The sequence below is a fragment of the Panthera onca genome, chromosome A2, assembly GCF_046562875.1.
Source record: "Panthera onca isolate mPanOnc1 chromosome A2, mPanOnc1 haplotype 2, whole genome shotgun sequence".
Taxonomy (NCBI): Eukaryota; Metazoa; Chordata; class Mammalia; order Carnivora; family Felidae; genus Panthera; species Panthera onca.
The window spans coordinates 17456054-17475157 of record NC_138340.1 but is presented as its reverse complement, the minus strand read 5'-3'; the positions used below and the strand labels follow the sequence as shown (position 1 = coordinate 17475157).

The 19104-nt window shown below is 39.5% G+C and overlaps 1 protein-coding gene across 20 annotated transcripts in view; it reads left to right on the top strand.

Moving 5' to 3' along the window:
• MAP4 (microtubule associated protein 4) overlaps positions 1 to 19104 on the top strand; it is a 193562-nt gene that overhangs the window by 51130 nt on the left and 123328 nt on the right. For 19 of the 20 annotated variants that reach the window (XM_060630910.3, XM_060630919.3, XM_060630917.3 and 16 more), the window contains one exon: positions 14173 to 14414. In XM_060630910.3, coding sequence (XP_060486893.3) covers positions 14192 to 14414 — 223 coding nt within the window. In that variant the 5' untranslated portion in view covers positions 14173 to 14191. Of the gene's footprint in view, positions 1 to 6260; positions 6361 to 14172; positions 14415 to 19104 lie in introns of those variants that run through there. The other variant, XM_060630907.3, reaches the window with a different exon arrangement.

The following is a 19104-nucleotide window of genomic DNA, read 5'->3' as shown; positions in this document are numbered from 1 at the left end:
AGTTATCTTCACCTTGAATACTCAGTAGAACTCCTATAAAATCTTTGGTGTGTGTGTGTGTGTGTGTGTGTGTGTGTGTGTGTGTGTGTGTGTGTGTTTGGGAGACTTAAAAATATTGTTTCAATTTCTTTAATTGATTTGGGACTATTTAGATTTTTAATTTATTATTGTATTTTGATTCAGTTATTGTATGCTCTTTCAGGAATTGTTTTTTTTTTTTTTTTAAGTTTATTTTTTTTTAGTAATCTCTACACCCAACGTGGGGCTTTGAACTCACGACCCCAACATCAAGAGTCCCATGTTCTTCCAACTGAACGAGCCAGGTGCCCTAGAATGGTCTTTTTCATCTGATTTTCATATTTGTTGGCATAGTTGTTTAAAATCTCTTTTTTCCTCTGCTGCATTTGTAGCGTTACAATTTTTCCTTCCTAAAATTGTTCATTTATGCCTTCTCTGCTGTTTGGGTCAGTCTTACCAAAGGTTTGTTAACTTTGTTACTCCTCAGAGAGAACTTTTGCTTTATTGATCTTTTCTTTCTTTGTGCCTTATTCTCATTTAGGATTTTATTTCCTTCCTTTGGTTTTCTTCAAATTTATTTTTACCTAACTCTTAAGATGGATTTTAACTAATTTATTTATATCCTTCTTTTCTATTACAAGCACTTAAGGCTGGAGACTTCCTCAGATTCTCTTTTTAAGTATATTCCACAAACTTTGGAATGTAATATTTTTGTTATTATTCATTTCTGAGTATTTTTTCATGTCTATTATGATTTTAACTCATGGATTATTTGTAGTGAGTTTTAAAATTTTCAAATTTTTGAAAAATTCAGGTTTTTATTTCTAACTTATTTATGATGTTTCTTAAATGTATATTGTACAATGATTTTTTAAAAGCTTTTTATTTAACATACAGTGTAATATTAGTTTCAGGTGCTATATAGAGATTCAACACTTACATGCAACACCTGATGCTCATCATAAGTGCACTCCTTGATCCCCATCACCTGTTTTCACCCATTCCCCCCCCCCCCCCCTTTGGTAACCATCAGTTTGTTCTCTTACAATAATGATTTTTAAGATTTGAGATTCATTTTACGTCTTAGTATACATTTATTTTCTCTCTCTCTCTCTCTCTCTCTCTCTCTCTCTTTTTTTTTTTTTTGAGAGAGAATACATGTGAGTGTGTGTGCGGGAGAGGGGTGGAGAGGGAGGGAGAGAATCTTAAGCTCAATGTGGAGCCCTACTTGGGGATCAGTCTCATGACCCTGAGATCATGACCTGAGCAGAAATCAAGAGTTGGATGCTTAACTGACCAAGTCACCCGGGAGCCCCTAGTACACATTTATTAAAAAAATGAACTGTTCCATGTGTGCTAGAAAAGTGTCTTCCCAGTGTACTCTCTAGTCCATTAGCTGAAACTTGTAGGTTGAGTTGTTCAGAGCTTGTATATACTTACTGATTTTTGTCTACATGATGTGTCAGTTACTGAAAGAAAGAGGTGTATTACAGTATCCCCCTGGGAAGGAGGACTCCTCTTTGTCTCCTCATTAAGGTTATTTTTATTTTTTGTTTTATTTTTATTGAAGTATAGTTGACGCACAGTGTCACATTAGTTTTGGCTGTACAACTTAGTTTCATGTCATACTGTGCTCACAAGTATAGTTACCCTCTGTCACCATACAGTGCTATTACAACATCATTGACTGTATTCCCTATGCTGTGTCTTTTATTCCTGTGACTTGTTCATTTCCTATCTGGAAGCCTGTATCACCCACTCCCATTCACCCATTTTACCTACCTCCATCCCACTTCCCTCTGGCAATCAACAGTTTGTTCTCTGTATTTATAGGTCTCTTTTCTGCTTTTTGTTTTGTTTTTTAGATACCACATATAAGTGAAATCATATGGTATTTGTCTTTGTCTGACTTATTTCACTTAGCATAATACCCTCTAGGTACATCCATGTTGTTGCAAATGGCAAGAGCTCATCCTTTTTTATGGCTGAGTAATATTAAAGTATTTGTGTGTGTGTGTGTGTGTGTGTGTGTGTGTGTGTGTGTGTGTGTATCACATCTTCTTTATCCATTTGTCTGTTGATGGACACTTGCATTGCTTCTCTGTCTTGGCTGTTGCAAATAATGCTACAGTAAACATAGGGTTGCATATACCTTTTTGAATTGGTGTTTTTGTTTTCTTTGGGTGAAGTTTTATGTCTTTTATTTTATTTTAAAAAATTTTTAAAATATTTTTGACACACACACACACACACACACACACACACACACACACACAGAGTGTTAGTGGGGGAGGGGCAGAGAGAGAGGGAGACACAGAATCCAAAGCAGGCTCCAGGCTCTAAGCTGTCAATGCAAAGCCCAGTGTAGGGCTCAAACCCACGAACCATGAGATCATCACCTGAGCTGAAGTTGGGCACTCAGCTGACTGAGCCACCCAGGCGCACCTGTTTTTTAAATAGCTATGTTGGTAGGTACATACAAGCTTAATATTTAATATTGGTAAATCTTAGTGAATTAAACTTGTCATTTAATTTCTACTAATGGCCTTTTGCTTAGAGTCTGTCTCTCACACACATACGGCCCAATCCCCAGCATGTTGTGAGTGTTAGCAAGGGCTATACCATATAGGAGCCACCTCCCCCAGAGATGCCTAGGAAGTTATGTCCCTCCTCTTCACATGGTTCTTAGCCAGTGACTGCCTGATGAAGGTTACAAAAACGTGGCTCCCTTACCTCATGGTGGGACTGACTGGTGCGATTGTGTTTCATAGCTCCCCAGTCAGGAGGCATAGGCTAGACTTCAGCTGAAACCAGAATTTTGCTTCCTTTCTCTCCCTTACAGGTTTCTCCTGAAGGCACTCCCTCAATATTAACTTGTATAAGAATCCCTGTCAGACTTTACTTCTAATAAACATAATCTAAAGCACCTACCTTCCCAACAACGGAGAACTTGATCTCTTTCTAGTGTTAAGTTTTACAAATTCTGTCTTTAATGTAGTAAGTGGATTGTTGATTAGTAGCTCTCAATTGTGGGTGCCCTTCAGAATCATCGCTTAAAAACTGAAATTGCCCAGCTCTGTTTCTGAATGATTCTGATTCAGTGGCATTTTACTTTTAACTCTGATCTTTACTTCCATTTCAGGTAAAATGCTAAAAGTTAATAATAGTTTGAAAGATTCCTTTGACTTTTCATCTTGCTTGTTCAGTTTTCACTTAAAATTGTTTTTACTTCTAGACTTTTTTTTTTAGTACCCCCCCCCCCCCATTTGAAAGCATTTATAAGGCACTTTTATGTTAAAGGCAAGGCATTTACTACCACTAAGGTCTTTCTACAAAATGCCTGCTGAGTATTCCTATAGTTTATGCCTTCTTCTTTCCTGCTCAGAAGAGCTGGGCCAATGCACCCCAATTCTGATTCTGTGCCGAGGACCGACAATGGAAGAGCCAGGAGACTCCCTCCAGCTGGGCAGATGTCAGCCCTGGCAAGAGAAGGCTGTGTCATGATACGGAATAGAGCACATTCAGCAGGATGAATATACATTTGAGATCCTACCAGGTGTCACTTAGTTGTATTAGATGCCCAGGATAAAAGGTGAAAAAGATGTTGTCCTTACCATCTAGGAACTCAGAGTCCACCGTGCGTTTTATTTTTTTAAGTTCTGTTAAACCCATTTATTTTCCCTTTTTAAAAAATGAGCCCTCTGCCCAAGGCGGAACTTGAAATCACAACCCTGTGGTTGAGAGCTGTGTGCACTTCTGACTGAGCCAGCAGGGAACCCTTAGGAACTCAGCCCAGTGGGACTCTGGAGGAGACATACATTGTGTGTCTATAATAAATAATTATGGAATTATCAGCACAAATTCTCATCTCCTCTTAGTTCAGCCTTTGATTTTACTTCACTTTCACTGACATCTTAGATAATAAAATTTGGCATATTGTGGCTCTGAACTTAGGAGAGAAACTTCACTTGGCTTGATGGAGAGGTTTTTCTTAAATAGTTCTCAAAAGCTAAGAGCTGATCAAGTGTGAATACTTTCTGCTTTCACCCAATTTCCCCAAAACTAAGTAATCTTGAAATTACATGGTATATTTACTACTACTACACAGAGATGTGTGAGCTGATACTATGGAGACTTAACTTTTTAAAAATTAGAAAACTTTTAATATTTATACAATGATGTTAACATGATGGTGGTAGCTTATCTCTTCAGCAAAATGCTATTTGTTTCTGACATATTGCATCATGTTGTTGTGCTTTTCTAAAAGCAGAGGGCTATTTTTATTGCCCTGCCTAATAATGATAAGATGACCAGCATGGAGAGCTGGCTCGTATAGTTACTCCTTGTTGGCTTTCTTTCCATGATTGCAGACAACATGATTGCTCTGGCATAAGCTATGCTTGGAAAGTGGAAGAAATTAGGTGAATATTCTTAATTAATGATAAGCCTTCAACCTTGAGTATATTTATTCTTTTTTTCAGTTCTGAAGAGTTTTTGTAGTTTTAACACCTGATTTTTTTTTTTTTTTTTAAATTTGAGAGAGAGAGAGAGAGAGAGAGAGCGAGCAGGGAGGGATAGGGAGTGGGGAGAGAGAATCCCAAGCATGCTCTGCACTGACAGCAGAGAGCCCAGTGCGGGGCTTGAACTCATGAACTGTGAGATCATGACTGGGGCGAAGTCAGAGGCTTAACTGACTGAGCCACCCAGGAGCCCCAACACCTGAGTAATTTCAAATTAGACATGCTTTTTATTAACTTCAGTCATACCGTTTTAGGGGCACCTGGGTGGCTCATTCAGTTAAGTGGCTGACTTTTAGTTTTGGCTCAGGTCATGATCTCACAGTTCGTGAGTTCAAGCCCAGCGTCAGACTCTGTGCTCACTGTGCGGAGCCTGCTGCAGATCCTCTGTCTCCTTTCTGGCCCTCTCCCGCTAGTGCTCTTTCTCTCTCTCTCAAAAATTAATAAAAATATTTAAAATTTGTTAAAATATTAACTTAGATCATACCATTTTAGAATTCTGTTTAGCTAGCCCCTTTGTTTTGTTGTTTTTTGTTGTTTTGGTCCATCTTCTATGTAAAGTAATCTGCTAGGGGAGGGTATATACATTGCTTAGACATGGTCCTTCCTCTTTGGGATCTAGCAATTATAGGAGCCACTAGTATATAAATGAACTGCAGTACAAATCAGACTGTACTGTTACAATAGAAGTACAGATGATGTGTTGGTTCTCAATGGCACTGGGAGAACAGATTTGAAAAAGAAACAGGAAAGGTGATAGTTGATGTGGACCTTGATTTCAAGACTTTGAAGTATGAAGAGCAAGATGAGCAAGGGTATTGGTGATAATGTCAATGATATGCCTATAAAAATGGCAGCTGGTCCCGTGGGACTAAAATATAGGGAGACCCTACATGGAAAACTGCTGTCGGTTGTGGTAGGTCATAGGGCTGGGCCCTGTAGGATTACGTGACCTTGATGTTACACTAAGGAGTTTGGGGGCTTTTTTTTCTTAATAGGGACTGGGGTCCTTTTAAGTCAGCTGAGATTTTTTTTTTCCTGATGTTTAGGACTCTTCCTAATTTTGCTTTCATACTTTAAGAAGAAAAGGCACAGCAAAAAAAAAAAAAAAAAAAAAGATTTTGAAGGATAGTGATGTCATTGTGTCAGATAAAAGCAGAAACCATAAAGTTCCAATATTTTGTCCATTATATCATACGCTTCTTGTGCTTCTGGTGTTTGCTGACTCTCGCCTTAGTCTGATCCTCAGTCCAGCTTCATTTATAAGTGACTTGTTTTTTCTGGTTCTTTTTTTGTCAGTTGTTAAAATGAGGGAATTGGATCCTGGATTATTTGACCTCGTGTTTTTATAAAAGCCTTTAGAGGTCTTAAATGTTTAGAAATAATTTTTGGATAGGTGTAGGCAAACTCTGAATAGTTTTTGGTCTTAGACTGAGGAGGAATAAGTGGGATGGAGAGTAACGTTTTAAAAAATACTATTTTTTTTTCCAAATTTGGAAGGATCAGGTATTGAGAATCATCCTAAGATTCACTTTTTTTGTTTTTAATCGAGATAAAACTGAAGAGTCACTCTGAAGGATGGTTATAGCAGAAATGTAAGTGCTGTGTCATTGTCGTCTCTTGTTTTGGCGCACATAACCAGACTTCAGCACACATCATGCTGTCTGTATCACATGGCTCACAGTGGGAGGTATCTAGTGTAGATTATTCTTCTTGGGGAAATAGGTTTAAATTCACTTGGACATAAATGTGGCAGACAGGTGCCTGTTTAGAGGTTCAAAATGCATTTGGTCAGGACTGAGCACAAGCTGCCTGGATAGTTCCCGTAAGTAAGCAAGCTGGGCTTTCAGCCTTGTGCTGCAAGGTTTTATGTATTTGAATATGTGTGTGCATATGTATGCAGTGTTTTTATATTTAGAGGTTAGGGCTCCCTAAAAAAGCAGTGGGAAAAGGAGCTCTTTGTTTTTTGGGACTGCATGGAAGTAAAATCCATGTGCTCTTTCATATAGGAATGTCACTGGGCAATAGCTTCTGCTATTCTAGTAATCAAGGGCTTTCTCCTGTCGCTAATCCTATGATGAACAGGACAAGTGGTGGTTCTGAACAGAACCCTGCGGAGGCTGCAAATACCATCAGTTCATAATAGTACAGCTGTTGTCCTTGAAGTGTTTAGGGAGGTACCTGGGGGTAGAAACTTAATATATTCAACAGGGGGGTTGGAGTTTATTGCTAGGATAGTCAAGTTGTGGCTGAGTTGTGTGTTGCCATTTGCCAGTCTGGATCTGGGGAGGAGCAGGAGAAATTCAGGTTAGCTTTGGGGATCCCATGTGTCTATGAGCTGTGTAAGATGGTAGCTGATTCCCATACAGGTCGTTGGTTTTACTCTGAATGAAATACCATTTTGATTGAAAGTATAAATCAAACTACTTTTCTAGTTAATTACAAGCAGAACACAGACATCAGACAAATAAGGTTCAGCTTGATATGTAATAGGCCTCTGAAAACTTCATTAAAACCAATCTGAGGAGTAAAGTCCCCATGTAGTAACTGAAAGCTTGCTAGACAAACTCAAAAAATCTCATGTTGAATATGAAATCTTTATGGTACACGCCATAGCCACTAGCCATGTCAGGTTATAAATGGTCTCTGGAACTGGCTGGGACACTGGGTTTCTTCCAAACCTGAGGAACAAGCATTGCATTTTGGTCATAGCACTGTCACTAATGTCCTGGGATAGCAGCTTAGTTTTGGCCTCAGAATTCTCTGTCATTTAAATCAGTCTTGCCAAAAAAATAAAAAAAAAGTATAGAAGAAAATATTAGTCCACATGTCTTTTTAGTTGTATGTCTTGTCCATAATTCACCCCTCTACCGCCACTCCCCCCCAAAACTGACAATATCAATCATGGAGAAAATTTAAGTGAGCATTATGAGCGGTCTTCTGCCTTCAAGAGCTATTATTATTATTATTATTTTTAATTTAATGTTTATTTTTGAGAGAGGGAGAGAGACAGAAACATGAGCAGTGGAGGGGCAGAGAGAGAGGGAGACACAGAATCCAAAGCAGGCTCCAGGCTCTGAGCTGTCAGCACAGAGCACAACACGGGGCTTGAACTCATGAACTGCAAGATCATGACCTGAGCTGAAGTCAGATGCTTAACTGACTGAGCCACCAAGGCACCCCAGGAATTATTATTAAATGTTCATTTATTAAGTTGGTTATTTGGAACTCAGAAGCATTTCCTTTAGATAAACAATGTTAGGGGCGCCTGGCTGGAGCATATGACTGTTGATTCATTCAGTTGGTGGAGCATATGACTTTAATCTCGAGATTGTAAGTTCAAGCCCCAAGTTGGGTGTAGAGATTACTTAAAAAATTTTAAAAGGTAGGGGCGCCTGGGTGGCTCAGTCGGTTAAGCGTCTGACTTCAGCTCAGGCCATGATCTCGCAGTTTGTGAGTTTGAGCCCCACGTCGGGCTCTGTGCTGACAGCTCAGAGCCTGGAGCCTGCTTCGGATTCTGTGTCTCCCCCTCTCTCTGCCCCTCCCCTACTCATGCTCTCTCTCCATCTCTTGATAATAAATAAAAAACATTAAAAAATGTTTTAAAAAAGGTAAACAATGTTATAAATGATAATTTTGTTTCCCAACTAGTCCAGGTGACTGAAGAAAGTTTCTTCCTTTCTTCTAAAACTGACAGGAGGTAATATTTTAAAAGATGTCAAGCTTGCCTTTGACATTGTATTACCTCTCTTTCTTTTACCTCCTAGGGCTTTGGGGCCCACATACCCTTTCCCTACTTTGATACCTTATACAGACCTATTTTGTTCCCTGAAATATTCTGTGTTGCTAAATTATTATTCTCCGTTTTCACACTGAAACCAAAAACTCACTTTCCATGGAATTGATCTCTGGGATTAAGAGGAAATTACTTCAGGGGCTCCTGGGTGGTTCAGTCAGGTGAGTATCCAACTCTTAGTTTTGACTCAGGTCGAGATCTCACAGTTCGTGAGTTCAAGCCCCATGTGGATCTCTGCAGCTGGCAGTGCGGAGCCTCCTTGGGATTCTCTCTCCCTCTCTCTCTGCTCCTCCTCTGCTTGCACTGTCTCTGTCTCTATCAAAATAAGTAAACTTAAAAAAAAAAAATAGGAGGGTGCCTGGGTGGCTCAGTCTAAGCGACTGACATCGGCTGAGGTCATGATCTCGCCGTTTGTGAGTTCGAGCCCGCGTCAGGCTGAGACCCTGGAGCCTGCTTCAGATTATGTGTCTCCCTCTCTCTCTGCCCTTCCCTTGCCCTCTCTCTCTCTCTCTCTCTCTCTCTCAAGAATAAATAAACATTAAAAAATTTTAAAAAAAGAGGAAAGCTACTTCATAAGAACCAAATTTACACTATTAACACTAAGGTGGAATTATAGACCTTCTGGGGTGCGTGTTCCCTTACCCTTTTGAAATTGTGAAATAGGATTCTACACTTTTTAAAAAGAGAATGCTGGCTACTGCAAAAGAATCTTGGTACAGATTTGGCTAATGTGACAGAATGGAGTGAAATTATGACAGTGGTTGTGAAAAGTGTTTCAGTATGTTGGTGGGAATTAGGCTTCTGTTCTTTCATGAGTTTTCTTCCTCCACTTTACCTCCCAAGCAGCACCTTTGGGAAACAGGGTATGTCTGGAGTGGGGAGGGGGTGGGGGACACAGGAGGACAAAGGCAGTAACAGACCATTTGCAAACTGGATTGCTAATTTCTCATCAGACAGAATGAGCACAGGTCTGGAGTGACTAACTATAGGTAAGACTGACCTGAAATTTTCAAGAGGAATTTTGAGAGCTTAAAAAGTTGGCCATACTTCTGTGTATTTAAGTTAGATATGAACACTAATCTGTATAGACCTAGAATATATTTCAGTTTAGGAGCTAACTCCAGAATTTGTAATCTAAAGTAAACCATACAAGGGGCACCTGGGTGGCTCAGTCAGTTAAGCGTCTGACTCTGGATTTTGGCTCAGGTCATGATCTCATAGTTAATGGGTTCAAGCCCTGTGTCCGGGTCTGTGCTGTGTCAGCACGGAGCCTGCTTGGAATTCTCTCTCTCTGTCTCTCTACCCCTCCCCCAACTTGTACGTGCTCTCTCTCTCTCTCTCTCTCTTTCAAAATAAATAAATTTAAAAAAAAAACCCATGTAACAGAAGCAGGTGCTTTGTGACCTCATCATATCTTCTTATATACTTTTTATGAGCACATAGCTATTAATAGTAAGAGTGTAGTCAAAAGACCAAAATTCTTTTCTTTGCTTCATCATCTTGTCATGTCATTTCTTATCTTTGTTCACCTATTTTCAAAACTCTTCTCACTTCAGTTTCACTTCAGGCATGTAGTCAGAATGAAAGATCAGATGTCCAAAGCACAATGCTTGAAAACTGTGTGTTGTCTTGGTGCCTGGTTAAATAATATGGGGCTTATTTTCTGGCAGAGTTGTGTAAGTCTCCTTTGATGTTAGCCAGAACTGGGTGGAGTTTCTTAAGCTCCAGTCAGATTTGCTCAAGCAGGGCCCTGTGCAGTGATGAGTTTGTTTTTAGTCTCTTCCTTTGCCAAAAAACTTTTGCCTTTTAATAAACCTGAACCCAGTTATAATTGGGAGTACTTGGTATATAAAAGTCACACATGCACATTGAGGGTCTATATGCAATTTGTTTGTTTATTTCTAACTTAAGTGATGAATCTAAATTATTAGCACCTTGGGGCGCCTAGGTAGCCCAGTCGGTTAAGTGTCCGACTTTGGCTCAGGTCATGATCTTGCAGACTGTGGGTTCGAGCCCCGCATCAGGCTTTGTGCCGACAGCTCAGAGCCTGGAGCCTGCTTCGGATTCTGTGTCTCCCTCTCTCTCCACCCCTCCCCCCACCCATGCTCTGTCTGTCTGTCTGTGTCTCTCTCTCTCTCTAAAATAAACATTAAAAAAAAAATAAAAAGATTTTAAATTATTAACAGCTTCTGGAATAATCAACCTCAGGAATCATTTAACATACCACTCTCATTTTACAGATTAGGGAACTCAGCCCTGTAAGGTGACTCACTGAAAGCTATAGATTAAACTAGTGCTTCCATGAAGCTTAGAAACTTCTGTATCCAGCTTTCTTTTCTTGCCTCCTAGTAACAAATCCTTTTAAATTCAAACTTTGTACAGATAGGAAAGGAATAGTATAAATATTCAAGGAGAGATAATTTCTTTTAAGTACATAGTTCTAATTCACAAGAGTACATTTTTGGAACTTCCTGAGTATCCATATTTGAGAATAACATTGTGTCATATCCCTTTGTCCCTAAATTACATAACTAACCATTTTAAGGCATAACTGAGTATTAAGTGACCTTAAATGATTCTGTAAGTGTGGGATGAAGTTCTTTCATGAATTCATTAAAATCAATTCTGGAATACTTGTAGAACCAGTTTAGCAAACCTGTAGAACACTTACAGAATTTATTATACTTGTATATTTTTTAGAATAGAATAACGATAAAATTGGGCAGTCTCTTTAATGAACACTGACTGGGCTTTCTGGATAAAACCAGTACTTTCACTTCCAGCACAACACCGGTATTGCCTTTACAGGATCATTTTCCATAAGTAGGGGTGTGTGTGTGTGTGTGTGTGTGTGTGTGTGTGTGTGTGTTTGTGTGTGTTTAAATCACACTTCTATTTATATGTAGTGACAAGAAAGGAATAGCTAAACTGTGTTGAGATACAGATGCTTGGGTGGTTGGCTAGATACACTCAGAGCCACATGACCTTCCTGCTTTCCAGCTGTCTCATTTTCTGTCAGTTTTACCTTCTTAGGCTGAATTTAAGCTGCTCTTCGTATTCCATGAACCGCATGTCAGCCTAGGTAGTAGTTTGGGAGGTTGAGGGTGGGGGTGAACAGGGGAACATTACAGTGGATAAAGAGCTGCCCTTTGAGAATATGCACTCAGAGAAATGACATTTAAAAGATACTGTTGATTTTGTCTCTATTTTTACCTGTGTCCTGAGCTAGGAAGTTTGAGTGGATTATATGAAAAAGGTATCATATGTGTATATTATGGAAACAAATAAAGCTATTGTTAAGGATGATACAGATGTCCTTTCAAGTGCTGTTTGACCATGAAACTGTTTAATTACAGACATCCTTTATTATTTTTGGTTCATAATAGGTTTCAAATGCTAACTGGTAATAATAGTCATCATAGAAAAGGGAAAAACATTTACTTTTTATGGAATTTATTGACATTAAATTTGTCAGGCTTTTTAAAAGTTCTTTAATGAGTCATTTTTCTGCATTTTTCCTGGTGGCATCTGGAGTGACAATAATACTTTATATGTAAAGTAGCTGGGTGGCATAGAGAGTAGGACTGCCCATCCATGTTCCTGTGTTGTAAATGGGTCATATGGGCGCTACTCCCTACTGATGACTATGATAGGAACTTGTGTGTAGAACACAAAGATGAAGATAGAATGACTGTACTTTTGGTGGGTATTTCTTTTTCCTTAGTAAATTTAGTTGGAGAGAGGAAGACATTGGAGGACAGACAGTTTTAAAAGAGAGTCTTTAACAGTGGCTTAAATCGGGGTTCCTGGGTGGCTCAGTCAGTTAAGTGTCCAACATCGGCTCAGGTCATGATCTCACAGTTTGTGAGTTTGAGCCCCGCATCAGGCTTTGTCCTGACAGCTCAGCGCCTGGAGCCTGCTTTGGATTCTGTGTCTCCCTCTCTCTCTGCCTCTACCCTGCTCACTATCTGTCTTTTTGTTGTCTCTCAAAAATGAATAAACGGGGAAAAAAAAGTGGCTTAAATCATAGTAAAATTTGGCCTTTTATATATATATATATTATATATATATATATATATATAATATATATATATATATATGTATTAGTTGAGATTCTTTGGTTGCAAGCGATAGACTGACTAAATTAGATGAAAAAAAAAATTGGAAGGTTGCTCACTCAGACTTAAGAAAGAAGACAACCAGGGCAACTGAACAGCTGCCACTTGGTGAATCTTCCATCCAGGATGTAGTCATGAAACATTCCTTTTACAACCATCCTCTGCCTGGTCATGTGCCCAACACCACTAGGGTGGCCATTGGTGTATATGGGGGAAGATAAGGAAGAATAGATTTCTGGGCAAACAGAAGCAATAGCTATTATTTCTATTTGATTTACCTTTACCTGGTCACAAAAGCTCATATGTTCATTTATCTTCATCAGTCTCTTGGAGAGTCTGTTAAGTTAGACTTTTTTTTTTTTTTTTTTTAACGTTTTTATTTATTTTTGAGACAGGGAGAGACAGAGCATGAACAGGGGAGGGTCAGAGAGAGGGAGACACAGAATCTGAAACAGGCTCCAGGCTCTGAGCCGTCAGCACAGAGCCCGACGCGGGGCTCGAACTCACAGACCGCGAGATCATGACCTGAGCCGAAGTCGGCTGCTTAACCAACTGAGCCACCCAGGCGCCCCAAGTTAGACTTTTTTTTAAAAAACATTTATTTATTTTTGAGAGAGAGAGAAAGAAAGAAACCAGAGTTGGGGGGAGGGCAGAGAGAGAAGGAGACATAGAATCCAAAGCAGGCTCCAGGCTCCAATATGTCAGCACAGAGCCTGATGTGGGGCTTGAATTGACGTGGGGCTTGAATTCACAAACCGTGAGATCATGACCTGAGCTGAAGTCCAACACTTAACCAATTGAGCCACCCAGGCACCCCAAAGTTAGACTTTGTGAAGGACAGATAGTACCCTGCACATTTTTTTTTTTTAATTTCCCACTGTGCTGTGTATGTACTAAGAACTCCATTTATTTGCAGGCCCTTTGGCACTTTTACTACACCATTTGTATTTTTTCAGCTCTTCACCTAACAATTTTGCCTTTAGTAGGTTATACTTCTTAACGTCAGGTTACGTTTAAAAATTGAGAGCCTGATGTTCTGTAAAGGTGGTGATGTACATGGCCACAAAGAGGGACTGCACCCCTAACTAATCAGGGAACAGGTCTGTATTTTTATGCCAGCAGGGCTAGGCATGGTTTTGGTGGATGGAGCTAGCTACAAGAGATTCATGAAGAAACAGTATTTAACCTCAACAAGATAGGGCCCATACTCACAGTCTTTAGTCAGGAGAGGTGACTTCTTTTGCCTGATAGTAATGTAACCTTTTTTCATGGGAATATAATGTAATCTGACCTCCTTTGGTATATTCATTTAAGAATTATTCTGGGACATGATTTGGAAATGAAGATATATAGAATAATTAAAAAGTTTATGAGACTTGAAATCAAAAGACCTGATTTGAACTTTGGATACATTGGTGTTTTTTTTTTTTTGTTTGTTTGTTTGTTTTTTTACACTTTATTTTTTCTTATTAATGAAAAGGACAAAATGGCACTTGGCTCTGTTTACCTCCCAGTGATGTGAAAAGAGGGTGTTTACTTTGAGTAAGACTGTTGGTTAACTGAGCTTTAATTTTCTAATCTGTCAAATGAGGGAGTCTCTTTTAGCTCTAACATTTTGGATTTTAATTCTTTTTTTGTTTAGAACAACTGAGAAGAGTTTCTAGGGATGTTTTTTCCTTTGCACAGTGCTCATCTGATGAAACCTTTTTCCCTCCTTTACCAGGCAGTTGCAGTGGTGCAGAATGGCTGACCTCAGTCTTGCAGATGCATTAACAGACCCACCTCCAGAAATTGAGGAAGAGATAAAACGGGACTTCATTGCCACACTGGAGGCAGAGGCCTTTGATGATGTTGTGGGAGAAACTGTTGGAAAAACAGACTATATTCCTCTACTGGATGTTGATGAGAAAACCGGCAATTCGGAGTCGAAGAAGAAACCATGCTCAGATGCTAGCCAGGTTGAAGGTAAGTAATTAAACCAAGCTGCTGAGAAAGCAGATTAGGGATGACGCTGTAGGTCATAATCTTAGAAACCTTGAGGAAACTGAGCTGACTTTTTTAGTATAGGCTAGTCACTTTTCTCCTTATCTAAATTTCTTTCATTAGAAACCAAAGACGTAGGTTCGTTACCTTTTAGTTGAGTGTGTGTTCATGAGACTGTAGATTACTCTTTTTTTCATTTAAAAAAAAAATTTTTTTTTAACGTTTATTTTATTTTTGAGACAGGGAGAGACAGCATGAACAGGGGAGGGTCAGAGAGAGAGGGAGACACAGAATCCGAAACAGGCTCCAGGCTCTGAGCTGTCAGCACAGAGCCCGACGTGGGGCTCGACCTCGCAGACCACGAGATCATGACCTGAGCCGAAGTCAGATGCTTAACCGACTGAGCCACCCAGGCGCCCCGACTGTAGATTACTCTTAACCCAAAGGTTTCTTCTGTAAGGTCTCAGCTACTGTATAATCTGCCTACTTTCCTGAATTAAACGGTCTGCTGTGCCTTGACTTTGAAAGTAGCTTTGTAAAAAGTCAGATAAACAAAATTCTGTATTTACATCAAGACTAAATTTAGAATGGAATCAAATACCACTTGTCTTTGGGTGTAATGCCAGGTAAGGATGAAACCATGGATTAAATCTTTTAAAAAGAGGTTTGCTGCTTTTATATATTGCTGGATCAGATTTGCTACTATCTGGTTGAGATTTTTTGTTTGTTTGTTTGTTTGTTTTGAGAGAGAGAGGCAGGGAGAGGGAGAGGGAGAATCCCAAGCAGGCTTCGTGTTGTTAGCATGGAACCTGACGTGTGGCTTGATCTCATGAACTGAACTGTGAGATCATGACATGAGCCCAAATCAAGGGTCGCACGTTTAACCAACTGAGCCACCCAGGTACCCTTTGGTTGAGGAGTTTTGCATTTTTTTTCATGTGGGATATTGGTCTATAGTTTTTTTGTGATGCCTTTTTCTGATTTTAGAATTGAGGTCATTCTAGCATCATAAAATGAGTTGGGAAATGTTCCCTCCTGTTTTCTAGAGTAGTTCATGTAGAATTGATGTTTTTGTCTTTAATGTTGGATAGACTTAGTCAGTGAAGCCATCTGGACCTGGAGTTTTCTGGGTCAGGTTTTTTTTTTTTTTTTTTTTTTTAATTAGGAATTCAATTTCTTTAAGAGATCTAGAACTGTTCAGGTTATCTGTTTCTTCTCAAGCCAGCTTTGGTAGGTTGTATCTTTCAGGGAATTGGTACATTTCCTCTAAGTTGTCAGATTGATGGAGATAGAATTGTACTATTACCTGATTCTCCTAATTTCGGTAGGATCTGTTGTCATACCCCTTCTTTCATTCATTATATTGGTAATTTGTGTCCCCTCTCTCTCTCTTTTTTTTTAATTGAGTCTGGATAGACGTTTATCAATTACTAATGTTTTTAAAGATGTAGCTTTTGGTGTTGTAGATTTTTTTTTTCTATTTTTCTATTTTCAATTTCTGCTCATATCTCTAATATTTCCTTCCTTTTGCTTACTTTGAGTTGATTTGCTCATTTCCTGTGTTTTTTTTTTTAAATTTTTAAAAAATGTTTTATTTATTTTTGAGAGAGAGACAGCAATGAGCAGGGGAGGGTCAGAGAGAGGGAGACACAGAATCTGAAGCAGGCTCCAGGCTCCGAGGTGTTAGCACAGAGCCTGACGTGGGGCTCGAACTCATGGACTGTGAGATCATGGCCTGAGCTGAAGTCGGACGGACGCTTAACCGACTGAGCCACCCAGGTGCCCCTCATTTTCTGTTTTTTTAAGGTGGCAGCTTAGATCATTAATTTTAAACATTTCTTTTCATATTGACACAAAATATTATATTTAAGGCGTACAACATAATGATTTACTATTTGTGTATATTGTAAGATAACTACCACAATACGTCTAATTAACATTCATCACCATACATAGTTAACAATTTTTTTTCCTTGTGATGAGAACTTTTAAGATCCACTCTCATAGGAATGTTCAAGTATACAGTACAGTATTATTAACTGTAGTTATTACCATGCTGTACATTATGTTCCCAGGACTTTCTTATTTTGTAACTAGAAGTTTGTACCTTTTATCTACCTTCACCCGTTTTGCTCACCTCCACCTCCACCTCTGGCAAATAAAATAAGCCACTTAAAATAAGCTTTTTAATGTTACAAATTTCCCTCTAATCATGGTTTTATATGTGCCCCATAGATTTTGGTGTGTTATTTAAGTTTATTTATTTTTGAGAGAGAGAGAGAGAGAGAGAGAGAGAGAGAGAGAGAGAGCGCGCGCGCGCGCGCAGGACAGGGGCAGGGAGAGAGAGGGAGACACAGAATCCAAAGCAGGCTCCAAGCTCAGAGCTGTCAGTGCAGAGCCCGACACGGGGCTTGAACTCACTTAACCATGAGATCATGACTTGAGTCGAAGTCAGACGCTTAACCAACTGAACCATCCAGGTGCCTCTGGTGTGTTCTGTTTTTAATTTTTATTCATTTCAAAATATTTTCAGGGTACCTGCCTGGCGCAGTCATTTGAGTGTCCAACTCTTGATATCTGTTCAGGTCATGATCCCAGGGTCATGGGATCAAGCCCTGCATCGGACTCTGCTCTGTGCTGAGCATGGAGCCTGGTTGAGGTTCTCTCCCTCTGCTCCTCTTCCCTGTGTTCTCTCTCTCTCTTTTTTTTTTAAATTTTTTAAATTTATTTTTTAAAAATTTTATTTAAATTTGTTAGTTAACATACAGTGTAGTATCGGTTTCAGGAGTAGAAACCCTGTGATTCATCACTTAATATATAACACCCAGTGCTCATCCCAACAAGTGCCCTCCTTAATGCCCATCACACATTTAGCCCATCCCCCCACCCACCCACCTCCCCTCCAGCAGCAACCCTCAGTTTGTTCTCTGTATGTAAGCATCTCTCATGGTTTACCAGTCTCTGTTTTTATCTTATTTTTCCTTCCCTTTCCCTATGTTCATCTGTTTTGTTTAATTCCACATATGAGTAAAATCATATATTTGTCTTTCTCTGACTAGTGAATACATTCTAGTTCTATCCACTTTGTTGCAAATGGCAAGATTTCATTCTTTTTGATTAGCATATCTATCTATCTATCTATCATCTATCTATCTATCTTTCAATCTATGGATCTCCACTCAGCACTCAGTGGACATTTGGACTTTTTCCATAATTTGGCTATTGTTGATAGCACTGCAGTAAAATTGGGGTGCATGTGCCTATTCAAATCAGAATTTTTTAAAAGTTTATTTATTTTTGAGTGAGAGCACGAGTGAGGGAGGGGCAGAGAGAGAGGGAGACAGAAAATCCCAAGCGGGCTCCATACTGCCAGCACAGAAGTCAATGCGGGGCTGGAACCCACAAACTGAGATCATGACCTGAGCTTAAATCAAGAGTTAGACGTTTAACCAACTGAGCCACCCAGGTGCCCCCAAATCAAATTTTTGTATCGTTTTGATAAATACCTAGTAGTGCAATTGCTGAGTTGTAGGGTAATTCTATTTTTTAATTTTTTGAGGAACCTCCCTACTGTTTTCCAGAGTGACTGCACCAGTTTGCATATCCACCAGCAGTGCAGAAGGGTTCCCCTTTCTCCGGATCCTTGCCAACATCTGTTGTTGTCTGAGTTGTTAATTTTAGACATTCTGACAGGTGTGAGGTGGTATCTCATTGTGGTTTTGATTTGTATTCTCTGATGAGTGATATTGAGCATTTTTTCTTTTCTTTTTTTGTTTTTTTACTATTAAAAAAATTTTTTTAATGTTTATTTTATTAAAAAAATTTTTTTTAATGTTTATTTATGTTTGAGACAGAGAGACAGAGCATGAACGGGGGAGGGTCAGAGAGAGAGGGAGACACAGAATCTGAAACAGGCTTCAGGCTCTGAGCTGTCAGCACAGAGCCCGATGCAGGGCTCGAACTCACGGACCGCGAGATCATGACCTGAGCTGAAGTCGGACGTTTAACCGACTGAGCCACCCAGGTGCCCCAATGTTTATTTATTTTAGAGAGAGACAGAGTGGGAGCAGGGGAGGGGCAGAGAGACAGAGGGAGACACAGAATCCAAAGCAGGCTTCAGGCTCTGAGCTGTCGGTACAGAGCCCAATGTGGGGCTTGAATCCATGAATTGTGAGATCATGACCTGAGCCGAAGTTGGACGATTAACCGACTGAGCCACCTAGGCGCCCCTCTTGAGCATTTTTTCATGTGTCTGTTAGCCTTGTCTTCTTTGGAAAGGTGTCTGTCTATACATGTCTTCTGCCCATTTCTTCACTGGATTATTTGGGTTTTTTTGGGTGTTAGGTTTGGTAAATTCTTTATAGATTTTGGATATTAACCCGCTATCCAGTATGTCATTTGCAAGTATCTTCTCCTGTTCTGTTGGTTGCCTTTTAGTTTTGTTGATTATTTCCTTCTTTGCACATAAGATTTTTATCTTGATGAGGTTCCAATAGTTGATTTTTCTTTTTATTTCCCTTGCCTCTGGAGACATGTCAAGTAAGAAGTTGCTGTGGCTGAGGTTAAAGAGGTTGCTTGCTTTTTTCTCCTCTAGGATATTGATGGTTTCCTGTCTCACATTTAGGTCTTTCATCTATTTTGAATTTGTTTTTGTGTATGGTGTAAGAAAGTG